This window comes from Anguilla rostrata, chromosome 16 (genome assembly GCF_018555375.3).
Source record: "Anguilla rostrata isolate EN2019 chromosome 16, ASM1855537v3, whole genome shotgun sequence".
Classification (NCBI taxonomy): domain Eukaryota; kingdom Metazoa; phylum Chordata; class Actinopteri; order Anguilliformes; family Anguillidae; genus Anguilla; species Anguilla rostrata.
The window spans coordinates 19,733,158-19,761,151 of record NC_057948.1 but is presented as its reverse complement, the minus strand read 5'-3'; the positions used below and the strand labels follow the sequence as shown (position 1 = coordinate 19,761,151).

Sequence of the window (27,994 nt, the reverse complement as noted above, 5' to 3'; positions counted from 1 at the left end):
GACTTTATTGAAACCGTTTCTTCGGGCAAACCATTTTTTGCCTGTACGCATGACGTCAGCCGTCGTCAATTCATGACGCCGCGTCCCTTTGTTGGCTCTGAAGCGACGGCGCTTGTGTTGTTATTTTTTCTGCGGCTGAAAATCAGAAGTCTCATATTATTTTTTGTGTTGTTCTACACCAGCTAGCTTCACATTTCTTGCTTGTACGTTTTCCTGTCACATTCTTTATCTAACACAGTAATGGACTCGGACGAGGGTTATAATTATGAATTCGACGACGAGGAAGAGGAATGCAGCGAAGACAGCGCTGAAGGGGAACCCGAAGACGACACCCTGGAGCTCGGGGAGGTGGAGCTGGTTGATCCTGTAGTGGCCGGTGGTGAGCGAGACGAGTGTGGGGAGACCGGAGGAAGTGGGTTAGGGCCTGGTCAGGATGAAGAAGACTATCGCTTCGAAGTATTGACTGCCGAACAGATCCTCCAACACATGGTGGAGTGTATCAGGGAGGTCAACGAGGTCATCCAGGTGAGGTGTTTTGAGGCAAGCCGGCTACAGGAAAGACCGAGGATGTTGGAAAGTCGGTAGGCCACTGTGTCTAAAGCGAACACTGATACCTAGATGTTGGCCTCTGGTGGAGGATTAGCAAACTACGTAACTGCCTGGCTAGATGGATTGCTTATAAAACCTGATACGTGTTAACTAATGTTTGATGGCTACCTAGTTTGTCCAATCTAACGGTCATTTACGACAAGTAACAGTTAAATACAGGGTCCCCTGTTACCAAGTTCAACGCATTCTAAATCGGTCGTCATATGTTACTAGTTAGCTAGCTGCCATAGACATGCAACCCACGGTATCTATTTTTTATGTAAGATTTTGCCATTGCTGTTGCCGGCAACGTTCATAGCTAGCTAGACTATCAAGCGACAATTTATTTATCATATCCCAATAACTATTTTAACCAGTTAGCAGCTAATATCCAGTTGCTTCAGATGGGCTTAGATGCCGATTGGTCTTTAGTTGGCTAACTTTAGTCCCCGTTTCGAAGTAACGTTATTTACTTAACCAGCTAACAGGCTAATCCTAAACTTGGAAGGCTAGCGTTAAATAGCTTGCGAGCCAACGTTAGCTAATTATGTGTCGGTGGAAACGACATTTTTCGTTATAAAATCGCTAATTCGTTTAGTACTGTTGCTGACTTGCTTACACTGAAATCATTTGTCGCGAATTGCAGACTAGCTACATCTGCATATCTATTCTAGTAATGTTATTTCTAGATAGCTAGGCCTTACGACAATATGGCGGAACTGATGCTTCTTCATGTTGACAATGCACTTTACTGAAATAGTATTTTATTTAAAGGCGTGTATTGTATGTAGCTATGCATTAGGAAATTCGAAGTGCATCAGAACCTGAATTTAAATTGATCCCTGTCAACGGAACAGCCCGTCAGTTTTACATGGAAAACAAAGTGGTCTGACAAGCTACAACTAGCTACATAAACCACCCAATGTTAGCACAATACCCAACTGAGCATCAAGAGAAGTCAGACAACTGACGTTTTCCAGCTGGGTTGGTGGTCTTTCATGCCATGAACAAACATTACTCATGTATTTGCATTGTCTGTGGAAAGTTACACACCTAGGTAGTTAGCTAGCAATATTTTCTTAAGTTTTATCAACATGTTACGACTCCCTTTCAGCCAGCTGTGTTGCAGGCTAACGTCAGACAGTTTAACTTTAGAGAATTCGGGATTTATCGAGGAGTTCGCCGTTATGGGAATTCTTGACACCCACAATGGGGCGTCCATGCGTTTCCATATACTGACGTTCTGAAAAGTAAATAACGTTATGCATACATGTCAGCTAACTTCACTAGTTGCTATGACGAAATACTCTGGGGTTTCAACAAGTCAGACGCTTTACCTTAGGTTAGTTTTGAAAAAACGCATTGCTTGGTAACTTATAACACTACAGCCAGCTGTATTTATTGTAAACTCAGTAAATAAATTTCCTTCCAGTGCCATTTAGTTTTTTTTATTTCATATGGCACTTCATTGACTTAGAACCAGCTATATGACTTCTGCATAAGCTACGCTTAAGTTATCTGCGGCTGTGTATTGTATTGGGTCTGTATTAGTCTTGGACCTTTATTGGTTGTTGATGAGGTTTGGGTCACTAGATTCTCAGCATACCATTTAACACTACGTTAAGCAGTATCAGGGATGCAATCCATTATAAGGTAAAAGAAGGATACACTGTTAATTTGTAGTTCTTATGTTGTATTTTCAGTAAACCTACAAAGAAACATTTGGAGACATTGGTAGGACCAGAAAAACACTTATGTGTCTGATAGGGGAGTTACAGTAGCCTGTCAAAATCTGTTTTCAAGATCACATTGTGAATTAAGGACAAAAAACTTACAAATTTAGCCACACCCATTGGGTGTCATTGATTTTTCTGCTGTGTACTGCTTTGTGTTTCTTATGTCAAACCTCTCATATGTGGCTTCATTCCTGTTCCAGTTTGATGCACCTTTTTAAATCTTAGCATATGAGTTTAGTCATTACCTTTTCAAGTACAGTAAAAGATGCCTGCTCATTTTAAGACGATGTGTGAGTGGCCTTCACATAAAAAAAAAATTAAAAAAAACCCTAGTGGAACCCCACTCCCATACCCTCTTGTACACATCAGTTCCAAATGATATATTTTTCCAAATACATTTCCTACCAATACTGTATTAGTAATTGCCCATCCAAACCTGACTCAGTGACAAGGTCTTTATTGGCAATAACTGTATATGTTCTGTAAGCAGTGTTGCGCAAACACCTTCACCTCCTGACTGTGGTATTAAGAGCTCAAGCTCAGTAAACACCCCCATGTTCATGTGTGGGCAATGGCCTGGGTCCAGTAGAGATTAGCTGTCTGCTGGACCAGAATGGATTCTACCTCTTCATGCTGATTAAGTACGTTTACTCTCTTAAAATGTCTGCTTGAATTCTGAATGTGTTTTGAAATTTGTTAGAATTGGCTTACTTGCATATCCTTGCTTCTCTTTGGTTTTAAGCTTCTGAGAGCAAACTTGTAGTTTTAGCCTTTTAAAAATTTTATTGGACATTTCTGACATCTGTCAGGGATGGCAATATAGCACAATTTAACTGCCACAAATCCATGTATCACTACAGTGATCGCTATATCTCTGCATTTATAGATTTTCAAAAAGTATTTCTGTCAAACCAGCAACACAACTGGTAATTGAAAACAATGAAGTTCTAGAACACTGACTTATAATTTAGAACAAAGCATTACAAAAACCTACTCTTCAAAGGGTTTTAAACAGCTATGACACTGAAAAAAACTAGTTGTAAAGTAATAGTAAACAGCAGCTAGTAATCTCACTCAAGTACTTGATCAACCATTTTTCAAGTGAACAATTGTGTTTGCATTCAGTAATATGTCTAGACAGTAGTGTAGTGTGTGCATGTGAACTTGGCAATACATTTCTTGCATAAAATGTAAACTTTTTTTTTACTTCACTGCAGTGGTGATAAACTGAGAAGTAGGCCTAAGTGCTTGTTTTTTGTTAGCTTTGTTGATCACTGTAGGAGGCTAGTATGATGTAGCCACACAAGCCAATAGCCCTCACCCATAAAATATAAAAAGTCAATTGGCTATATCACATTAAGGTGTTTGTCCACAATACATAATTTAAGGTTAAACTGATATTTTAATAACAATATTTTGATTTCCGGAAATACATTTTTTGGTTGTCCTGCCTACTTATGTTTGTCAGAGCTATCGCTGCAGGAGGTTGCCGTTTGCCATTTCACTTATAGTTATTCTCACGTGTTGTTAGATGTTCCCAAGTTTTGTAGCTTTCCTAAACGTCTTCCTTCGCTCGTCAGTCAGACACACAGGAGTGCGGTACCAATTTTGACTCTGTACCAACAATACTGAAATAAAGCGAGTACGGTACCGTTTTCTGAATTTTGGCATTTGACTTGGTACCGAAGTCTAGGTTCCTGTGACATCCGTAGTGGGGGGCTCACTGAACTACAAAGTCTTGTTTTTTTTTTTTTTGTCCTTGGCCGGCACTCGTTTCGCCAAGTTACTTTGACTGCCCACAACAACTGTTCTACTCAGTGATGTTTCACAAAATTATATCTCATTTGGTTTTCAAAATTCTTATTTGTATGTGTGTCATTATATATATTACATTGTCGCCCCATATCGGATACATATTTTATCATAAGGTTCCTGCCAGTACGTAGATCTGCAAGATATTCCTGGCATCAGAAGACATTTGAAGAGTGGTTTTCTACCTATGCATTAATATCTGTGAAAGATGCTACGAGCCAGTAGGTGAAGCATGGCGGTAAACGCATGTGACGGAAGGGAACGCCCCTTTCTGAAATGATTTAATGAGTAATTGGGTTTATCAGTATCGGAGCTGAACATGGAACATGACTCAATTGAAGGAGTTCCTCAGGATGTGAATGCACTCTGCCCACAGTCTTCTGCCTGAAAGGCTGTAGGAGTTTTGACTCAGATGGGAGGAAGCTTTTGTTCTTATGAGGGAGGATAAACTGAATTATATCTATAAATATTTATCAAAGTTGAATGAGTTGTGTTGATTAAAATAAAGAGAAGTGTGCACTAGTTTGACGAAATGTATTCAAACGATTGTGTGTAATTGGAACGAGTTGGCTGTAACTGACACATGCTAAATGCATCGTGCCGTGGCCCAGTTTTCAGCCCTGTGCCAGTAGTTGTGCTTGCTGAGAGATGGCGGAGTGGAACAGCTGTGGAATTCCCCGCTGCTATCTGTTTGCGTACGGCGCTTTGTGCTGCCACTTTATATTGGTCTTCCTAATGGCCCGTGTCATCGCAGTAGTCCGTCCTTGTCCATTTCTGGTAAAGCAGTGAAAAGCAAACCTCCTTTTTTGCAGCCCATTTTTAGGCCTTCACAATTATTGACTCCTGTCTTTTGCTTTTTCTTTAAGTTAGACTTGTGGCCTTTATTCTCCCAGTGGATGCAGAGAAGATTTTCCTGCTTATGAGGAAACGATTGGGTCCTCTGTTTTGCTTGGTAACATGCTGTTCATCCCGTAGTCTAAAAATAGGCTGACGTTTATACGCTGCTCTCGTATTTTCTGTGCCTCGACATCAGCACAAAGGGACGCAAGCCCTCACTCATGGACCCCAAGGTTCAGTTCTGTGTCCCAGAACAGTTTGGCGTTCAGTTTCACACTTGAAAATAAAGGGAATTAAACCCTCTAGCAAACAGCAGGCTAAAGTCACGCTGAATCTTCCACTGTATGCTTAAGATTGCCGGCCTCAATATAAGCACGCAGCTCATAAAGGTACACGCTTGTTTTCCTTAAAGAACATGTCTGTAAATAAGTGGCTTGTTATATAACAGCCCATTTATGAATGTGCAGTCTAATCTGGATTACACTTGTTTTGCTGTAAGCGACCCAAATGACAGGGGATGTCCTAAATGTTAGTGTGTTTATGGATACCCTTAGTTATTGATGAATGATTTCTTCAGTCCCCGGTTTGTCATTTGAGGACTGTGAAGGTACACAGCCATTCGCTTTTCACAGCATTACCATGGGGGACCCAAACCAAGCTTTGTTGCTCATCTAGAGCTCTATGTATTGGTTATTTAGGTTTTATTAGAATTGTGTGGTTTCTGCTTCCATCAAGCAAAATTCTCATAGCCGTCTGAACCGTGAGTGGGCTCAGTTAGTGCATTTTTAAAGAGGCAGCATGAGTAAAAGGAAAGGAGGAGGGGCAAAAATGTAATTATGGGCAGTTCCCTTTAACACTTTTTGGCCTCATAGCTGTAGTCTATTTACTCACGTGTCCTATTTTAGGACTTCTCGAAAGCCATATCGTGTTAAATGGTGAATATTGTGTTGCCTGGATAAATAAGCAAAAAGGGAAAAAAATGCATGATCATCCAAATCAATCCAGTGGAAATGTTGATATTTGTTTGGTGAATAAACTTTTTTCTGGGAATAGTAGTCATTGTGCACAGACTTCATTCTCATTTTTCACTGGATAAATATGGCCCGAAGTGTGCCGCTCCCATTTCCTCCTCATACTAGTGGCTCCAAAAACAAAGAGGGTATAGGGTTGGTGTTTTTGTCATTTCCTGAAATAAGTGCACTGTTCTGCAGATGTGCAGATGCAGACCTTGCGGGCATTGTCGCTTTTAGAACAATCTTATTTCAATATGGCTTCCCTTACCTTGAAAACAGTCGCCGATGCTCTGATCACTGACCTTCTCAGCTCCTGGGTGAAGGGACGTTTGAGCCCAAAATGCAGGCCAGTGTTAATGCTGTGCACCAGCTAGGTCTTCCAGGTGCAGTGAGATTTGGTGTGTTACCTAAACACGTGTATTACAAGGTCATCGTTTTCATGACCTCGTGCCAGGAGTCAGTTCTGGTGATTGTTTGTGAAGAAACTCATCTACAGCATTGACAGCAAGCCCAAGAGGCGTGGGTAAAGGCTCTTAGCTTGCATTAGGCCCACGGAGGCATCTCCACGTCACTCTCCCAGAGCTGGGCTTAGTGACTAAAGGCTGCGTATAAACGGACCTGTTGAGACACAGGTGTTCACAAGGAGGGTCCAGTACATTTAATTGAGAATTGATATCATTTATCAAGCATGAAGAATCTGAAAAAGAAACACTTGCTTTATGTGCACAAAGTAGCATATGTATAATAATGCAGTCATATTATTAAATAGCATGTTTTCATTGGAAGTTTTTCAAGAATCTTTCCTCTAAAGTGCCCAATGTGTCTTTCCTCTGCTTAACCAGGATGACAGGCCTTTAATGCAGTGCTATAATTTATCCCTATGAAACAGTGTTGCCACTGAAACAGTGTTGGATTAATCAAGGGATCTTGCTCTGGGCCTGTCTCTGCAGTAGTCTTTAATGTATGTCTGTGCGATCTATGCCAGGGAGGCTAAGGCATTAAGGGAATCAATGGCAGTTTATAGTAATATTTGTTTTGATTATTTGGAAAAGTTTTTTCTAACGTGGGGAAGGGAAGACCTGTTTAATGCTGCAGTTCCTTTTCTGTTGCATTGTTTTTCTCTTATCTCAGAAACACATCTCAGAAATGATGTGTGCAGTATGTGCTTTTTGGTTTGTTTGCCCCAACATAAATTTGAGAATTCCTTAGACAAGCTTTGTTAACAAAATATTATGTTTACATTACAATCACTTAGGGGAAGCTCTTAGCCAGATTAGTATTGGAAATCATGATTGAATTCTGTCCCTTTTTTCCAGAACCCAGCAACTATAACAAGAATACTTCTCAGCCACTTCAACTGGGACAAAGAGAAGCTGATGGAAAGGCAAGTTGCGTTTTTTTCTTCTTCTTTGCTTTCCTTTGCTTTGTTCAAGATCTTCTTCACATATTTTTTTTGTTTGCAATTATTAATTGATTCTCAGAGTGATAGCAACAATAAGCTAGGCAATATTATTATAAGAATGTTTGTGCTCATATAATGTTTGTGGAGCAATCATGCCCCCCAATTGTATTTACCAGCAGTTATGCTGCAACCTCTGCTATCCACTCTGGGGAATGCAGGCAGCCTGTGCTCTGCTACGAAGCATGGGATGTTAGCTGGCACTTTATATCACGCTGCAGTTCACTAGCTGGGCTCGCGCAGACATGTGTTGGAGGAAGACACTTCATGTGCAGCTTTGTCAGCCATATTTGGAAGATTACTTTCTTGTGTGTATTTTAATTTATTTAATTTTTCTTTTTTTTCTTTTCTTTTTTTACAAAATCTGAACGTTCAAAATTTCATATCTGTCTTGATGAAATTAAGGTAATTACTTTTTATTTTTTACAAAGGCAATATCCAGCTGACAAATTCAACTGTGGCAGTAGGTCAGGCTGATATTGACTGTACTTCTTTTCCATATTTTTCTAGTTTGTTGTTTATCCACTTTCTTTTCTCCACTTTCCTGAATAATGTTACCGAGCAGTTGTTTTAAATCTCCACAACAGATAGTTTCCATAAAAATATCTTAAAGTGAACATGTGGCATAAGAGTTGTGTTTATTTCAGCTAAACAGCTCTCAGTTACTAAAGAACAATAATGCCTGTGTGCAAACAGAGGTTCTAAAGAAGGTGGAGGGTTCATCTCTCCCGTTTGACCTGCTGCATTTGTCATCGTGTTCAGGCTGTCCACGCTGGAGGATGAAAATCCAGTGCATTTTCACTTGTGCATTTTAGTCAAACAGCATAATTGCCCCAGCTCTCACTGAGCCATGCTGTGTTACCTGTGATTAGCACAAACCATGTTAGCTGCAGATAGTAAATGTGTGCCCTCTGCATAGGGTAGATTAGTGACCATCTGGATGTACCTCCCTCCTTACTCTGTTGGATAAAACTTTTGAAGAGTGCCATCTATTTAATTACTAACATACCAGTAAGTGTCACAGAGAATGTTAAATAGAGAATGTTAAGTGTATTAAATTACTGGTTCCATTTTTAATTGCCAAGAGCAATTTCAAAGCAGAAAATGTGTCTTGAGAAATCGTTTCTGTAGGTCTGTTGGCAGTTGCGCAATTAAGAAATAGGGGCCCTGCAATTAATGGTATGCCATCACATGGAGTCATTCCATTGTATTTGGGGTAAATAAATTGCGCACTTATTAATTTGCATGAGGTGACTCTGCTTCCGTAGATTTTAAAACAAATTGATTCGGAAATCAGGATGTCTTCTCTACACCAAAAATGATGAACACAATGGCATTGTTGTCTGTGTTTCTGTCACCTGTGTATCATACTTCTGTGAACACTAGGCTGTATACAAAGATCTCATAAAAATACTTCAGGTCTTTCATGGGGCATTCTGAAGGGCTCAAGTCTTTCTTAATATGTTGAAGAAAACTGTCCCATCCTTGCTGTGTTTTTGTAGGCTAACCTTTCAGGGAGGGTTCCATGTTTATTTGGATTTGTTTCTAAATCAGCTTTGTGAAGTGAAATGTCCAAAACCCTGCTGTAAAATAGGCCTGTGGGATCAGCATGAATCAGCTCAAGCTAAAGCAGGGAGCTTCCACTATAGAACCAGATTTGAGATATGTAGAATTGGTGCATATGTATTACACACACATATATACAAACATGAATCATACACACACGGACAGACACTCAGGGGCCGTGGTTAAAGTTAAACTGTATTACAGGCACTCCAGTACCTTTGCAATGCCATTTTTTAAAGTCAATCTTAACTCAACTTTTCTTGTTTTCTCCACAGGTACTTTGACGGTAACCTGGACAAGTTGTTTTCCGAGTGTCACGTCATAAACCCCAGTAAGAAATCTCGGACACGCCTGATGAACACCAGGTCCTCGGCACAGGACCTGCCCTGTCAGATCTGCTATCTGAACTACCCCAATTCAGTGAGTGTGTTCAAACGGCCCTTCACTCTTACCTCACACCCTGCACGTTCCTCACACTCATGTACAGCTACTGTGCATCAGTGGAATACAAAAGCCATTTTATACCCATTTCCTGCATCCCACTATGTCTTCTTAATCTTTACTTGTACGGAAAACATCGAAACTCAAACATTAATAAAACTCAATGGCTGTCAGTAAAAGTGAAGTGGAGGTGATAAGCTGTGATCTGACACTGGAACAGTCAGAAGTGTGCTGCATGCCTCAGGGCAAACGGCACTAATGCAGAGAATAGGCGGGTCTGGGTAGAGTGTAACTGACTGTATTGCATTACATTATTGTCACATCACTGTAAGTGGAGCTCAGCTACCTCTGGTGCTCAAGGCCATTAGCACGGATTGCTAATGAACTGCTATCCTGACTAATCGCTTGACAGGATTACTAAACTTGTACACAGAGCAGCACACATCAGTGGCGCTCTAATTTCCAGCTTTCAAGAACTTACTAGCTCCTGTGCTGCCTTCTTGTGGACTTTATACGACATATCACAGTCTTGTATAATCAGCAGTCTATAGTCTGAAATATTGTAGTTTTCATGGTGTATTTTGACTGAGTAACAGTCATACCAAGGTCTGTACTGTTACTCAGTCGGCCATCATCGGTGTGTTTCCTGTTCTTGTTGTTAGCGTTCAGTTTTGTTGCACAGATTTCTTCCCCCATGGCAGGCGATGTTTGGTTTTGCCCCTGAAAATCAGTCATCCGTTAATAACATCGTGTCTGTGGATGGGAGAGCGGGAGAGTGTGGCACTTCATGTGCTGCCAGGTCCCTGGTCCCGGCAGCTGCTTGGCTTCGTGCTGTCTGAATGTGACCTCTTTATTTAGCGCGTGGCCTTCCTCTCGTACGGCCTGCAGTTGCGAGTGGGATGACGCTTGTGTTTTCCCTTTGTATAAAGATCCTCAAGACGGATTACTCAACAGGATCCTCGGAAATGTATTTCTAAATGGTTTGGAGAACAGCCACGGTCTTGTAGCCTTTAGGCGGACTTGTTCCATAGACAGGACTTTGTCCCGCGCGTTTGATCTGCCAGGGGGGTCTGAGCAGGAAAATAAGGTGTTTGTTTTGGCTGGGGGTGGGGGGGGGGGCAGATTATCCCCTTTTATATTTTCAGTATCTGTTATCATGCCTTGTTCTTCTCGTATAGCCATATGAGGCTGCGTGTTTTACATGGTTTTAAATACGTGGCATGACTGCTCAGCCCGCGGTTTCTCTGTCAGACCTCGTACCCCTTGCAGACCTGCTAAACTGAAGCTCTGCCTTCAAGACTGCGTAACCACATTCTGTCTAGCATTTCGAGTGTGTGGTATGTCACAAGATCAAGATGTACTTTTTCTTTTTCTTTTTTAAAATTGATAAACAAGTGCTGGAAGGTCTGCCACAAGACATGTTTATTCTGATTGGCATCCTGCTATACAGTCGCAGTACTGATTGGTCAAAATGTAAGTGCCATGTTAATTATTCAGTAAATATGGTCTCAAAATGACTAACCCCAAATATTTTCGTGGGCAATATAACAGCTTGATTGTTTCAGGATATGCAATCTAATTTAAAATCTCATGAATAAAATAGGTTTACCAGTATTCGATTAGCTTCTTTACATATTGTTTAACCATTTAAAAAAGTGTTTTGTTTTTGATTGCACAAGGTCTTTGGAGGCATTTTGACATCTATAGAGATTACATTTTTCTTTAAAATCGGTATTCAGTCTTGCTTATTTTAAATAAAACACCAAAGCTGAATTGCAGTGTCCAGTTAGGGATTTGGGGAGGGAGATTTCACCATCTTCCTGCTGTCATGCCTTAACTTTCCTCATCAGCGCAGACCTGCAACTCATAGAGCTCACAGTGAAAGGCTTGAAGAGCTTCCATGTGAAGCAGAGGTAGCCTGATTCATGCAGTGATTTGCTCATGCCATTACTCTCTTCTCACTGGCTGTTTGATTATATGTGTACATTTTAATGATCTCTGTTTGAAAGCATACAGAGTGAGCACTGAGTGCTGTGTGTGGAATATTTGTGTATTGCGGAAAGAGGAAAAACGGAACCAATGGCAGCCTGATTCTTGGAACTGATGAAAAACACAATAACCCATTAGTGTCTACATCTGCTAAATGATTAATAGTACCATTGTATTGTGTGTATCTGTTAAAAGGGTAGTTCACCATGAATGAATTAATTTTCTCACCGGGAGAAATGTCTCTTGACCTGACAGCTTGACCATGACCTTGACCCTGACCTTAACCTTGACCTGACAGCTTTCCGCAGTGTCTTTCTTGCAGATTTTATTATTCTATCAAAACCTCAATTTAAGTATTGGATTGCACTTTCACTCTCTCTTTAAATGGACTCTATCCAGAACAGTGGGTAAATTAACCCAATATTTGTGGCACATTCTCTGGTGAACTGTTATGAGGTTTTTGTTTTTAGCATCCTCATTATTGAACTAAGGGTTAACTGGTTGTTTCACAGAATTGATTAAATGCTGCTGCTTTTGTAATAGCTGTTATCAGGGCATTTGGTTTTTGTGGGCTTCAGCAGGATAATGTTTCAATTAACTCCAAAAAGCAGTTTGTTCAGTGATGTTGTTTTCAGAGCAGATGTTGTACATATGAACAGCTTTTTATGTCTTACTGCTAGTTATTTCCTAAGGTTGCATAGGAAATGGTCCCAACTGAAAATAATAGTAAACATTATTTTTTAAGAATAAAATCTCTGGAGGCATAGTGTTACTGTAAAAGCTTTAGAGGTACTTGAAGCGCATTTTCTTGCTAAAGACCGTAAACACCACATGCCCCAGCACCAGAAATTAAGTCAGCAGGCTGTGAGAAACTTGTGTTAATTCTTTTAATATAAAGAAAAACTTTCTGGGCCAATTGAAAACATGCACTGAAACTGCAATTAGATTGTAAAAACTCAGAAAGTGAACTATCACTTTAATGAATATGCTCTTTTGTCTGCAGTACTTCACTGGTCTGGAGTGTGGTCACAAGTTCTGCATGCAGTGTTGGGGCGATTACTTAACAACCAAAATCATCGAGGAAGGAATGGGACAGGTACGCATACACAGCCTTCCATTTTCATTCCATTTTCATGTCCGAAGCCTCCCAGCGCTGGTAGTACCAGTTGAATATGCTATTAATTTTAACAGATTTATTTATGGGGGTTATGTAATCTTGGCGTGCTACATGGGGATTTCCTGCATCACTGAGTCACACAGCAGTGTTTTTCTGGAGAGGTGTATTCAGCCTGACCGCTGAACTGGGAGGCGCTCTTTCTCCGTCAGCTGGCCGACGCATTCTGCTGAAGTTTAAAAGGGTCAAGAAAGTGCCCTGTCCTAAACATTTTAACTTTCAAAAACAAGTGACACTTAATTAGTTCTTCCTGTAACATGAATCCCAAAGACGAATCCAAGAGTGACAGAGTGTTCCAGAAGCTTATATTAGGCTCTAGGTAGGGTCTTGGGAGCTTTGTTAAAATACACTGTGGATATAGTATTGGACAAACACATTAAAGTTCACTGGCAACTTTGTTGAAATCGGAAGTCTTTGGTATCTGCTCCTCTGAATTTAAGCCTTTTTTGTTCCAGACAATTTCCTGTCCAGCTCACAGCTGTGATATTTTGGTGGATGACAACACAGTCATGTAAGTATACACGTGTTGAAGCTGATCCAGCCCTTTAGTGTTCATTTCAGGCATTAGATAGTTAATGTGATTTTCCAATTCTGATGCCATGAAATTGGCATTCAACAAAGTGCAGTTCCTCAAGAACCTTTAATTTGCACTGAAACAAACGCAGGAGGAACCATTTTATCAACTGCCTGTTTCGGCAGACAGAGCCGTCACTGCTCACAGAATTTGACTGCGTACGTGTAAGAATAGTCAGCACGTACAGTGATCCCATACCAGCCCCCCTTTCATTGGTCAGTAGCACCACCAAGCATGTACTGGCCTTAAGGTGAGCAGCATTCAACCCCTAAGAGAAGGGAATCAGTCCATGACTGTGATTGCTATGCATCGATTCACAGTGCAAGGCAAAACGAGTCAGATTTGACTGCATTTGACTGCATGAGAAAGCCCTGGCTGAAGATTAGTTTTAACCTTTAGCTACTCACAATGTATCCTAAATGAGAGCTGGTGAGAAGGGGCTGGAGTGGGGGGAGTTTGCACACCGGTTACATTCTGCTTCACTGTCAGTTCTCCCTGACCATGCTCTCTGGCCTCCTTCAGTATCCGCTCCCATTCGCAAGTAAACGGCACTGATCTTAATCTCTGGATGTCTGCCTCCCCCCGGCCCTAATGCTGGCAGTAAATGGCCTTAACCTACATCCTGTTCCTGGTCTGCGGTTAATGATGCAGGTCCAGCACCAGCCGACTCTTCTCCTCACTCGCGGAAGACCTTCACAGACGTTAGCGAGGCCAAGAAAAGCAGTGCCGTGTTTCTAGCGTCCGCATTGGCTGTGCAGGCATAGCTGCCCCAGACGAGCTTTTAATGTTCCACACTTCTGGCAGATGGCTTGACAGATAAAACCGGCTGATAAGTAGCATTTCAGAATCAGTCCTGTTTTTAAAGAAAGAATGAAACTGCTAGCTGATAAATGGACCTGGAAACAGATGCCTGTTCTCTTTTAAATGGCGTTTTTGTGAAAGCGTCACACCTTTTGCATGAGTGCATTTTATGTGTTGCTGCTATCGTGCTGCAAACAAGGGGTTTTTGGCTGTCTTGTAAAATATCACAAGTTCTATTCTGATCACAACAGCAATTTAAAAGGTACAGACAGTGATTCAATGTGGCACAGAAAACATCTACATATGGTCATTTGTATGTTTATGTTGGAAAGCGAGAAGCAGCTTGTTCATCTACATCTGCCAGTAGATCATTACAGTATATTACCTGTGTCTTATGTATGATGATTACAAACAAGCTTCAACAACAGAACTACAGAATAGTATTTATCTGATAAATTACAATATGAACCTGCTCTTGAATATAAATCCTCGAATGTGACGAGATCAAGATAGAAAAGATTGCGATACGATTTGAAAGATTAAGACAATGACAAAGAATGCTTTGGTGGTCTATTTGGTGGCCTTAACAGGGTTGGGTTAATTTTAAATTTTTTTTGGGTGAATCTAACTGCAGTGGAATATGATTCTGTTTACACTTTAATTTATTTAAATGCACCCCAATTTCCATTTACACACGTTCTAATTCCACGGTAAAAAAAAATAGAATAATAATAATATTTAATAATATTATAATATTTTATTTCCTTCTCAGGCGACTGATAACAGATTCAAAAGTGAAGTTGAAGTACCAACATTTAATTACCAATAGTTTTGTAGAGGTAAGGTTTTGTTTCTCTTTCATTTGTTTCTTGTTCTACAGTGAAAGTCAGGAAATGGCAGCAGGTTTACTGTTTGTATGGAGTCTTATATTTCACCTTAAATCTGTATGCCGGTTAAGAGAACAGGTGGTCTTTTGTCATTTGAAAGAAAAAAACTTGCTTTGAATTATCAGACAATGGATGTGTAATACCGACTGTATCTGTGACTCACTAATGTGGTAGAGTTGGCGCTGTAAGTCTTTGAGTGTTGATTTAAAGTTCCTGTTACCAGTTACTGACCTTCCCTCCTTTCTTTAGTGCAATCGACTGTTAAAATGGTGTCCTGCTCCAGACTGCCACCATGTCGTCAAAGTCCAATACCCCGACGCCAAGCCTGTAAGGTGTAAGTGCGGACGCCAGTTCTGGTAAGAGACTTTGTAAAATGTTTGTTTTACTTTTTGGTTCAGATGCCACAGTAAGCCCATTCATGAGGTTGCCACTTTGCCTCTGATTCCTAGACTCTGTGCTGGAGGAAGGGTCATCGGGTTAGCCAGCATCATTGCTTCCCTGCCCGGATCTCTCATGCCTAACATTTCAGATACTTTCCTGTTTTGGCCAAGCCACAACAGGCATGTTTGTAGTGACCCTTTTCAGTCTGGAGCTGTGGCCTAATCCCTCTACCTGGAGCACCCTTGTAATTCAGCTTTAAACGGATTAACACAAAGTCTCACATCCTTCTGCACGCTTAGATAATGGCTCAGGCAGTTCACTTCCACTTTCCTGAACACTGCTAATGGAGCCAATGTCAAAAACCGATTTGCACAGATTCTGCTTTGAGCATTATTGTTGATTCGACATATTTCAATGACACTTTTTTCCTCAATTGCAGCTTCAACTGTGGAGAGAATTGGCACGATCCTGTCAAGTGCAAGGTATGCAGGAGTGTGCTGTGGCCGATGTTCTTAGACGGCAGGGTGGGAATGCAAATATTTGCCTAGTGGGTAAAATACATGAGCATTCCAGGAAGTAAATATTTAAAACATAAACTAATGACTTTACATCTGCAAGAGTTGTCACTCATTTGAGTAAGTTGAGCTGAATTGCAATGTTCCTATAACTGTCATCTCTGATGTAGTGCAGTATTAAATTTTAAGCAGATGTCTAGTAGTATCACTGCAGGAAAACCTACCAGCTCTCACAAGAGGCACACGAATAGGATGGTTCAAGCCAGGCTTGATATGGAATTGAACGTGTTTATAGCAATTTTGAAACGTCTGACCTGCGGACTATCCATTAAAAATTGAACAGATTTGGCCTTCCTGAAACAAACAGAAATGTCTGCTATCCTCTCCTAGGAGTTAGGGTTAGGGTTTAAAACTGAAACTATTTGGTTGTAAAAATGTTGAATTATAGTCAGCATTTTACAAGCAAATAGTTTCAGCTGCTGTGTAACAGGCAGGTCCGTTAATGCGTTCAGTGTGGTAACCCCCTTCTGTAGTATTGCTTTAAAGTAAGAAGAGCCATACACAGAGTGCTATTGCAGTAGACATGTTAGAATGAATGTCCATCTACAGTCAGCGTTAGCCCACCTGGCAGCTCGAGACAGATCGAAACAGGAAACTGAGATGAATCGCACTGTAGTGTGTTCACTTATTTACTTTCATTCGCTTGAGTTAACCTGGCTGACGCTGCCGGTGCTTAAAGTGTTCCTCTGACTGTTATTGTATCAAGTTTCATGGATTAATTGGCCTTTCCAAGAAATCCCAAGGGTGCTAGTGGGTGTGTAAGGCTGGAGCTCGTTTCCATGTGAGCGGATATGCGTGTGAGAAGATGTGTGAGAAGAGCGCTTGCACCATGGATGGCAGTGGGGTGCAGCTCCCTCCTTCAGCAGCTGTTCAAAGGCCCGACGGATAATTTGTGCAAAGATAATGCTTCCCTGAATTATTACAGGTGTGGGTTGCTTTGTCACTTGTGAGCTGGTGAATTACATTAAACATTGTGTACTGTTCCAGCATCAATTTGAGTTCCATCTCAATTTTGAAGCAATGCATTCTTTAAAAAATGTAATAAAATCAGAATTCTGATCTTAATAATGCCAAACCGCATGTTTTTATTATGTAAATGGAGTACTGCACATTTCATAGAGTTGTTGAAAAAGGAGTCCTCTTTTAGGGGCATTAACAAAGGTCCCTTTTCTGTACAGATGTCTTAAATTATTAATTGGTTAATCAGTGATGTCCTCTGCTGTTGGCTTTCAGGGGGCTGAGAAGAGAAGCATTTACCATTTAAATGTGAATTTTCTTATTAAAGTTGTACTTCTGATATCAAGGAAAAATGTGAATTATTTAAACCAAATGGCACATTTTATGAGAATGGAAAGCTTGCATCCTCAGTACTTGGAATAGGACTATAATGGCTGCAGCCAAAGGTTATGGAAATGCTGTGTCTTTATAATGAGTATTTGCTGTTCTTTAAAACTGAAATGTGTATTGTGCAGGGAAAGTTGATAAAGTGTGCATTGGTGGCAGTTGATGTGGTTTCCTCAGTTGAGCGTTTGTCCTTGGGCATAAGCCAAGCGGAGCGCTGTTCATGAATAAGCTTTGTTTCTCCCTGAACAAAGACCTGGTGTCCTAGACTACCACCTTCCTGCTCACCTGGCGAGGAGGCCCCTGAGAGGCCTGCTGTCTCTTAGGGGTTGTCATGGCGGCAACAAAGGGCACATGTAATGAGTGTGTTTTCACTGTGATTACAGGCCTCAGGCACAAATCATGTCGGATGCAGATATGCTGGCTCTAATTTCTATAGGACATATTCCATTTTGAACTCTGGATAGTTAAAGGTTGTTTTCTTTTCTTCTTGATTCTGTTCCATGGCAAGTAAAGTTTGAAACACCTCTTTCTGTTCTGTAGATGATGTGTATTGTCCTACCCTGGTATGACATTGCCTGAGCGAGCATAATGGGAGGTTATTAGCCTGTACTGTGTATAGGTAACTCACTGTATAGCAGGTTTTCAGGTCTGTGTGGAGGCAGTGTCTGATGATGTCATGGCTGCAGGGGAATGAAGGTTTCGGGTTGGCCTTACACGTCTGTATTTGTTTTCTGTTCCCCCGCGCTGTTTGGTAGTGGTTGAGGAAGTGGATTAAGAAGTGCGACGACGACAGCGAAACGTCCAACTGGATCGCGGCGAACACGAAGGTAGGCGAGTGCGCGTCCTCCAGCGTTCCGCCCTTTCCGCTCGGCGGCCCGAGTGGGTCTAACCCTGCCTTGCGTTCGCCAGGAATGTCCTAAATGTCACGTGACCATCGAGAAGGACGGAGGCTGCAATCACATGGTGTGCCGTAACCAGAACTGTAAAGCGGAGTTCTGCTGGGTGTGCTTGGGCCCCTGGGAGCCCCACGGGTCTGCCTGGTGAGTGCAAACAAACTCCGCTTTCCTGCTGCCCGCTCACTGCTCAAAGGCGATTGGCCCCTCAAAGACTGATGATTACCACCGAGCGTATGCTGACCTTCACTGTTCCTCGGGGTAGGTTTTGGACCCAGTCGATGCTTACACTTATGGAGTCCCGGTAGTCATCTTGCCAGCCTGCACGCCACCTAGCGAGGCTGACTCTTATTCCGCTTGTAGAGCCGGTTTTAGTGCAGGGTCTCATGACTGCATCGCGCTGCTGAAGTCTGGTATCTCAGTGCAGTCGCTGTGCGTCCCTCAGTCTTAGCTGTGAGCAGCAGGACGCGTGCTGTGCCTGTGGTTCTTACTGCTGCTGATTTAAAAAATAAAGTTTAATTGCATTTCACTTCCCACTGCCAGATGCATTGTATTCAGATGGCAATGCCAGCCTCGTACTCCTCTGTCAGCATTTTCCTGCTGCCTTGGCCAGGAACATGTGCGGCAGCCTCTGAATGGTTTGCCCTCGTTGGCCTTTGTAATGAAATTCTGCCAGGCCCTGTAGGGCACGGGGGTGTTCTGGAAATGCTGTGTTTGATGTTGTAGGCCCATATTTCAGTTATAATTATGCATTTATATTCTCACGTCTTCTCCTCTGGTTTTGTCATTTCAAATAGCCAGTTTGCTGTTGGTAACTACTCCCCTGATGTTCGTAATATGAACGGTTTCTATTGAAAGAAGGAAAGTGGCATTAGTTGTGAAGTTCGGGACTGTGCTATCTACAAAACCCACATTTCAAAAGTTTATATCTGTCGGCGCCATTTATGAAAGGCCGTATTTGAAGTGCCACTCACACTCTGCCTTTTGAGTGCGGTCTGTGCTTCCTGTAATCCTACAGTCTGCTTCACCGAGGGGCATCGTGTAGCGGCTGAGGGACACCTCCAGATTAGCTGCTCATTGCAGGAGTCGCAGGCAGGGGTCGTTGGCTTGAGAGCGGCTGTCTTTATTAAGGGGGCTGCTGTTCCCAGGGAAGCTCAGGGTGTGGTGTTAACTGCAGGGGATGCTCAGGCTGCTGTGCATGCGACAGACCGTTTCACCCCCACCGTTGCATGTCTGCTGTGCCCCCCCCCGGCGTGTCCCTTTTCCACGCGGTGCTGTGAGAGAACAGAGCTCTGCATGCCCCTGTCCCCCTTGCTCCCCCCCCTTGCTCCCCCCCGGTGAATGCAGGCCAGCCGGGAGCAGGTGGAGCAGTGCTCCTGACTGCAAAGGGACGCGTGGTTCAGGTTCGAAGATCATTTCTGCCTGTTTGAGGACTAATTGAGAAATGTAATGGAGGAGTTACTTTTCAGCTTGGAACTGAAGTCTCTTCTGCTATTTATTTATTTTTCTTTTCTTTAGTGTGCTTAATTTAACACGTTTGCATCTTGCCAGGGAACTTCACGCTTGTCTTGTTTGTTCCTTTTTTTTTTCTTTTTTTTTACAGGTACAACTGCAATCGCTACAATGAAGACGACGCCAAGGCGGCGCGGGACGCGCAGGAGGTAATCACTGATCCGGAGGAGCCCTCGCTCTGTCCGCCGCCGCCGCTGCGCTTGGCCGTGCGGTGGGCTAAAGCTGGGAGCGTTCCTGCTGTGGAGACAAACCTCGGCTAGTTCGCACAAACTAAGGGACATAAAATGACGCGTTTCAGGAGAAAAATAAGCTCTGCGTTAACTTAACCAGTCTGCACGTCTCTGCTGGCCGATCTAGCCTAGAAGTTCACACTGACACCAGCAGGCAGATGGCCTGCAATTGGTCTAAAATGTCACATGGGTGGGCGGCTGCCCTGGCTGCGCCCCGCCTCGCTGAGCGAGCGAACATGCGGTCTTCTCTTCCTTATCGTCTTTCTTACTGCACTAAACGAGCTAAACCGACGTTGAAGTCGCAGCGCCTGTCTGTCTGTCTGTCGGAGTCCCGCCCCTCTACCGCAGACGTTCTCATTTGTATTCTGCGTTTGCTGTGGCGAACATGGCCACCTTTCTGTTTCCCGCGGTTATCACTGCTGCAGAATGTCGATCTGTTGAATGTTCGAACCTAGCGCACACACACATTTGTATGCGCCGCCGTGTTCGGCCGAGTCGGCCTTCTAATCCAGTATACTCCCAGCTTATGGGTGGCAGGGCAGGAGGTGGCAGTCTGTGTGGTAGCGATCGCCCTGCGGACAGGAAGCTGAAATGAAAGGGCAGTGACTAACTGGCAGTGGTGTGTGTGTGTGTGCATGCCCCACAGCGGTCCCGGGCAGCCCTGCAGAGGTACCTCTTCTACTGCAACCGCTACATGAACCACATGCAGAGCCTGCGCTTCGAGCACAAGCTCTACGCCCAGGTCAAGCAGAAGATGGAGGAGATGCAGCAGCACAACATGTCCTGGATCGAGGTGCAGTTCCTCAAGAAGGCCGTGGACGTGCTCTGCCAGTGCCGCTCCACCCTCATGTTCACCTACGTCTTCGCTTTCTACCTCAAGAAGAATAATCAGTCCATTATCTTTGAGGTGAGCGCTTTGGTGTGCTGCCTGCAGGGCCTGGCATGCACCAGCTGCACGGTTTCAGATGGCTTTTCCAGACGCTGTGGTCCCCAGCCCAGTGACTCCCTGTGTCCTTCTGTGTAGCTCTCTGAACCCCATCCTTATACGCATGCACACACTGTGATGTAAGATTCTTCCTGCTTCCATTTTAAAACCTCCGGTGTGCATAATTAATGCATAATATCTATATATCAAGCACGCTAGTGCATAGAGACTGCCATGGTGGCACACAGTGCTAAGTATTCCCTGTTATCTCCTGGTGTCCGTTTATGCTTTTGTGAAAGAACCGCAATGATTGAGGTAAAGTTCTCAGGCTATGTGCACAGCGTTCTGCGGTTTATTACTAAGAAAATTGCCCTTTACCAGTATATTTCCCCAAACATGCTTACAAGGAGTGTAACTCCTTACTGGGTTAGTGCAAACTGGCTGGTTGCGTGCAATAATGGAACATATCTTGGGTTTGCTCATGTAGAACAATCAGGCAGACCTGGAAAACGCCACTGAGGTGTTGTCTGGATATCTGGAGCGGGATATTTCCCAGGATTCCCTGCAGGACATCAAACAGAAAGTTCAAGACAAGTACAGGTCAGTGAGATGGTGTTAAAAGTGGGCTGTGTCTAATTTTCATATGTAATCGTGTTTGAGATCTGAGTTTGAGTGTGTGTGAGAGAGAGGGTAAAGTATTTGCCTGCCATACAAAAGTGACCTCCAAGGCAGGTTTCACTGTATGTACACACACACCCAGATGTATGCATGCATGCGTCCACACACAGTCCACTTTATTAGGTACACCTATGTAGGACACCCTTTTACCTCCAGAACAGCCTTCTTAATTGCATGGCTTTAACAAGTTCCTTCCTTTGGGATTTTGGTCCATACTGTTCTGTCAGAAAGGGGGGATTTTGTCTGAATGCTGCCGGTGGCTGAAAGGGCTGTGGTGGCAGGCCCCTAACCCCCGCCCTGTGTCCTGCTTGCAGATACTGTGAGAGCCGGCGGAGAGTGCTGCTGCAGCACGTTCATGAAGGCTACGAGAAGGACCTGTGGGAATACATAGAGGATTGAGGACTAATCCCCCGTGCACCACGAACTCTGAGGAAAAGGCTCTGTCAAACTGGAGCGTTGATGCAATTAACCTGGGGCAGCTCTGACTGCTGCTGCCCCTGCTGTTCAACACCAGAAATTGCATTTTTCCCCCCCCTCCAGTTTTGTTTAATGGAAACTAAATTATACAGGAATAAGGTAGAATATTGAAAATATTAATTGTACAACAGTATTGTTAGCAGCAGAGTGGAGTGTGAAAGACACTGAAAAAAAACATAACCCCCTACAGGCTTGTATTGTATCTTCCTTTGAATATTTTTTTTTTTTTGCGGATGTTTTATTCTGTTTCCATTCTGGCTTTTATTTCCTTTAGTGTGGGGAAATGGACTTTGCTATGAACGCAGCTTTAAATGTCCCCGCCCGTGACTGCTGTACGTGGTGAGGTCCCCGTTTGGGTTGTTGAATGTTGATTGGCTGATTGTAAGGGGCAAAACCTTTTTGGTATATAAAAAAAACCTGAGCAAAAAAAAACAAAAAAACGAAAGGAAATCGGTATTTTTCAATTTGTAAATAATGCATATGCATGGAAGTTAAAGAGCAAGCGTGGCACGTGTTTGCATAATTTTTAAATTTAAAAAAAATATTTATTCTTTACAGATATTCAAAAAAATATGTATATTTGCTGTGTAGTTGAAGTATTTCTCCCAGCTTTTTATGTAGAGGGTGTGAGGATGGATGTTTGGCCCAGGACAATTGAATGATCCCTCCCCCCTTCTCCGTATTGTCCTCACTGCAGTACTTTAAGATGCTCAGAGCTCCAGACATGCCAAACCACATCTGGCAAGCGATGGCATTTCTTTTGTTGGTAATTACAAACCCTAATTTAATACGCGAGTCAGTTGAGTTTGCAGACATGGATCCAGAGTTCAGTCACATTGTCGTAGGGCTCTTTTTTAAGTCTCATTAAAATGTGCTGCAACCGTGGAGGAAACGCAGGATGAGTCGGCGTAAAAAAGGAACTGGATCGTTGGAATGAACCCTCCTCCTGCCTCCTCCAGTCCAGTGTCCCTCTCCCACTTCTTGTCTCTTATTTCAAACCCCCTAGTTCATTTTAAAATGTTATTTGATTTCAAAATGACATAAAGTTGTTTAATTAGAGCAAAACTGAGTGACATTCACTCACACCTTTTTTCTAAGTCCCCCGTCCCCTGCTAGACCTGGATGCGGTGGTCATTGTGTGGTCTTGAATGCACCTTGTAGCAATTTGTGTGCACGTGTGTGTGTGTGTGAGAGAGGGAGAGAGAGAGACAGAGTTTGAGGTGTAAGAACGTGGCATGTACTGAAAGCACTAAACAGGCGAAGGTTCAAGTCATTAAGAGTGAAGTTGCGGGCTTTCCGGACGGTAGTGATGGCAAGGCCACATTTTTATACCATGCCCCACCATATTTTATTTCCAGAGAGGTTTAGCGTGGCTTAAAGCAAGCCGCACTGCTGGGCTCAGTTGGATGCCAGAGGGTTTTTGAGTCAGACAATTACAAACTTTCTTAAAATTGTATTTTATTTGTTTTGGTAGCGCACCTTGTATTGAGACATTGTTCGACATGCTCTGACGCTTTTGCATTTAAATGCATACAAAAAGCTGTTTGCACAAGAATGTTCAGAGCAACTACGACATGCCGTTTCTTTAAAAGAGTACTTATTCACCAGTTTTGTTTTTTGTACGGGACTGGGAAAGGCCTCAGTGAAGCCCTCTGTCCCAAAATGGTGCCCTGCATGGAAGTGGCCTCAGTGGGCCTGTCTCCTGAAAGTTGGCAAACAATACTGAAGGCAGTGCTGCTCGAGGGGGGTGGGGGTAGATGCTGGAAATTGCTGCTGCTGCTGGCAACAAGGTAAAAAATAAAAATAAAAAGAGACTCACCAAAGTGTGAACCATCTTCTAGAGACTCTACTTTTTTCTGTTTCTGATGTTCTGGTAGGATGTGAGAGTTCAGATCCATTTGCTTTTTAATGTGTTAACCAGTCTTACAAACAAAGCAGACGTTTGTTTAAAAAGAATATTAAAAAAGGCCTCGACTGTACTATTTAAAATAAATGTCATGAAAAGAGAAATCTTGTTACTGGGAGTATTGTGTGACTCATTAGGAGTATATTAAGTCTAAAATAAGTGCATACCATTTTTTCCATTATTAAATGAAACCTGCATATATTAATATTCTTAAAACAAATGTCAAACATTGTGTACCTCTATTTAAAATGTATTTGCAAGCGAAATACTATTTGAAAACAGTAGGGGAACACTGTTATTGTTTTCATGTTCTCAAATGTTTTGGAGTAAATTAATTGGTTCAGTGAAATTGCCATCCACTACTTGTTGACCAAACTACAAAAGGGGGAGGTGGGGAAAAAAGGATAAACCTTCTTACCTGTATTGATCATACCCACAAAGTTTGGACTTATGGATGCAGTTAACTGCACAGCATTCATTGGTGACTTTGGTGTTATGCTTTGGATGCAGGTAATGTGGAGTATTCCCAGTGAATTATCCTTTCTTTATGATAGGTGGTCAGTGGATTTCTCCAGATGTGTGGTTATCCTCACGCTCTCTGCACACCGCGATGTTAGCTGGAGCCACTGCTGTACTGCATTTAGGGGTCCCTTCTGTCTTCAGATTTTTTGCTAATTACGTAAGAACATTTCAATTTAACATTCACGCTAACAAATGCAGCTACGTACATTTGTTTGAAATGACATCCAAACAATTTGAATACTTTTTCTACATGTTTTTTTTTCCTTTGAGCTATTACAATTTGTTTTATTATTTACATAGTGTAAAAAAAACTGTGGAAGAATTGAGTTGTCTGTTTTAGAGAAAACTAATATTAAAGTGCAAAATGTTGCAAATGTCCCCCTTGCCATTTGTTTTTGTCCAGCTTATCTCTGTGAGGACACTTGTTCACACTCGGTATCCATTTGCTACCCCATAAAGTCATAACCACATGTCGAATCTTCTGCACTCGCCACAGTTTATTAGGATCTCTGCCATTGGCCGACAGAGTGAAATAGCACAGCCCACACGAAATGCTCAATGTTAAAATCAGAAATGTTAGTGACTTTATCAACTACTCATTGAAATAATTGCTGTCTTTCCCACTTCATACGAATTGCTGTTAAGTCTTCATTCCACTAGAGGGGGTCTGGTACTTACAAAGGATACTCTTGATTTTTATGTACAGTTGAAGCCAAAAGTTTACATACACCTAGGCTAAAGATATTCAAACATAGTTTTTCACAACTCACATTTCATGCTACCATATGTTTATTTTGGCAAGTCAATTAGGGCATCTATACTGAACAAAAATATAAATGCAACAGCAATTTCAAAGATTGAGTTCAAAGGTAATAAACGTAAATCAGTCAACTGAAATAGATTCACCAAGCACTTATCTGTTGATTTCATGTGATTGGGAATACAGATATACATTTGTTAGTTGCAGATTCCCTAAAAAAGAGGATACCATGGAATGAACCGATCAGTATCTTGTGTGACCTCCATTTGCCTCATGCAGCACAACAGATCTCCTTTGCATTGAATTGATCAAATTGTTGATTGTAGCCTGTGGAATATTGTCCTACTCCTCTTCAATAGCTGTAGAAAGTTGTTGGATATTGGTGGGAACTGGAACATGCTGTTGTATGTGCTGGTCCAGAGCATCCCAAACATGCTCAGTCGGTGACATGTCTGGTGAGTATGCAGGCCATGGAAGAAGTGGCCATCGAAGGTGAGCTCTTGCCCACTCATGTCGATTGTGACGCCGAACTGCAGACAAATCAAGACCCCGGTGAGGACGTCGAGCACGCAGATGAGCTTCCCTGAGACGATTTCTGACAGTTTGTGCTGAAATTATATGGTTGTGTAAACCAACTGTTTCATCAGCTGTCCGTGTCGCTGTCCTCAGACAATCCCGTAGGTGAAGAAGTCGGATGTGGCAGTCCTGGGGTCTCATTTACAAAAATGTTCTTAGAATTATACTTGAACTTAGTCTTAAGATCAATTCCAACGGTGTGCTTACTTCGATTCATTAAAGATACTGAGCATAAAAAACCTTGCTTACGCAGGTTCTAAGAAGCCCATTTGATCTATAGATCTCAAATGAACTTAAAATTGACAGTACCTGAACGTGCCTTACAATCAGCGATTTCCCCTTATATGATGCTAGCACAAATGAGGGTTTAGTCAGGAATAACCATGGACCAATAGAGCAAAGCAAACTTTTTGGAATCTCATCATGCGCAAAAAAGTCATTCCGGTCTCTGAAATCCCTTCTTTTCAATGTCTTCCAATAATGCAAGAACATGGTTCCTTTTTCTAATTTGACACACTATATACAGAACATTGCACCCTGTTTTTAATTCAAAATACCTTGCATCCAGCAATTACTTTCTCACACTTTTAATTGATAATTCCCATCAAATTGTTCATAAAGCTAATCCAAAGTTCACCACAGGCTTGGACGCATATTATGCGTCCCAAACTGCAATGCCCCTACATAACCAACAGGAAAATCACTTGCGTCAAGTCTAGACTTTGCGTAGAGATAAGATCATTTCCACGTCAAAGTAAGGTTTTATAAATAACCACTTATACGTGGTTTTCTGCGAAAGTCATACTTGGCATACTGGCATGGTTACACGTGGTCTGTGGTTGTGAGGCCTGTTGGACGAACTTCCAAAATCTTTGAAACGACGCTGGAGGCGGCTTATGGTGGAGAAATGAACACCCATTACTCTGGCAACAGCTCTACAGAACATTCCTGCAGTCAGCATGCCACTTGCATGATCTCTTAACTCTTGAGGCATCTGTGACATGGTGTTGTCAACTGTTGTGTTTAAATGTGCTTTATAAACATACTTGACTTGACTTGAATAAAACTCAACATTTTATGGTGGCCTTTTATTGACCCCATCATAAGGAACACCTGTGTAGTGATCATGGCTTCTAATCAGCATCTTGACATGCCACACCTGTGCAGGAGATGGATTATCTTGACAAAGGAGAAATAACAGTTGATAAAATTTGTGGTCAAAATTTGAGAGTAATAAGATCTTTGTGCACATAGAACAAATCTTTGAGGTATTATTTAAACATTAAAAATGGCTGCAAAAGTGTTGCATTTATATTTTTGTTCAGTGTATTTGGTTTATTCAATATCATTAAGAAACCCATGTACTAACAATTCTCCATGCTGCTGAACACAGCCATGAACTCGCCGTAACCCTCAGTCGTACCGTCTAACCCTAACCCTACTTTGAGCCTTTAACCCTAATTGAAACCATAGACACTTTTGAAAACTTCCGAAAACCCATTTAAAATCGATGGAAAACAAGCTAAATATCATGAATGAAATAATACAAATGAAAAATAATATGGTTGATTCCATTTAAAAACATTTTTTTAAGAAAAGTCTTCTCTGAAGAAATATGCATTTATTTCACATTTTCAATGGCCATAGGTACACATGGTACCATAGAAAAATATTTGGCTAGTTCAAAATCATTAAGAAACCCATGTACTTACCATTCTTCAAGCTGCTGAACACAGCTATGAACTCGCCTTAACCCTTAAGACTTACTTCTTTCCTAACCCTAACCCTAACCCTAGTTTGAGCCCTTAACTGAAGCCATAGGTACCTTTTTAAAACGCCAAAAAACCTATTTAAAATAGATGAAAAACAAGGTAAATATCGTGAATACAATAATACAAATGCAAAATAATATGTTTGAGGTCATTTAAAAACAAAACTATGGCATAAACATTTCATGTCCATTTGCATAAGGGTATTTTTATTATTTTACATATTTAAACGTTTTTAACACAAGACTATGGTCTTATATATTTTGTAATTTTCCACTGAAATCACACAAACATGATTTCTTGTCCATCTGTATCAAGAAATTTTTGAAATACCATTTTTGATAAAATGGTATTGGCTTATGTATTTTGCAATCATCCACTGAAATTATTTATCAGACATTCCTTCCAACACATTTTAATTAATTCATTTACCCATGGTTGTTACATAAAAATGATTTGCTGTCCATCTCCATCATTACATTTTTTTTGAAAATGTTTTGCTTTTTTGAGAAAAGACTATAGTCTTATGTATTGTGCCATCCTCCACTGAAACACATTTTTCATTATAG

The 27,994-nt window shown here is 41.8% G+C and overlaps 1 protein-coding gene across 1 annotated transcript; it reads left to right on the top strand.

Moving 5' to 3' along the window:
• The first annotated feature begins 36 nt into the window (after positions 1-36).
• On the top strand, positions 37-24,697 carry arih1 (ariadne ubiquitin-conjugating enzyme E2 binding protein homolog 1 (Drosophila)). The gene is made up of 14 exons (XM_064313870.1): positions 37-525; positions 7,303-7,370; positions 9,287-9,431; positions 12,445-12,537; positions 13,071-13,126; positions 14,763-14,829; positions 15,127-15,233; positions 15,698-15,740; positions 17,933-18,004; positions 18,087-18,217; positions 19,674-19,731; positions 20,459-20,719; positions 21,225-21,337; positions 21,730-24,697. Exons 1-14 carry the CDS (start codon positions 241-243, stop codon positions 21,812-21,814), a joined length of 1,584 nt encoding a protein of 527 aa, XP_064169940.1. The 5' UTR covers positions 37-240; the 3' UTR covers positions 21,815-24,697.
• Positions 24,698-27,994: the final 3,297 nt, after the last annotated feature.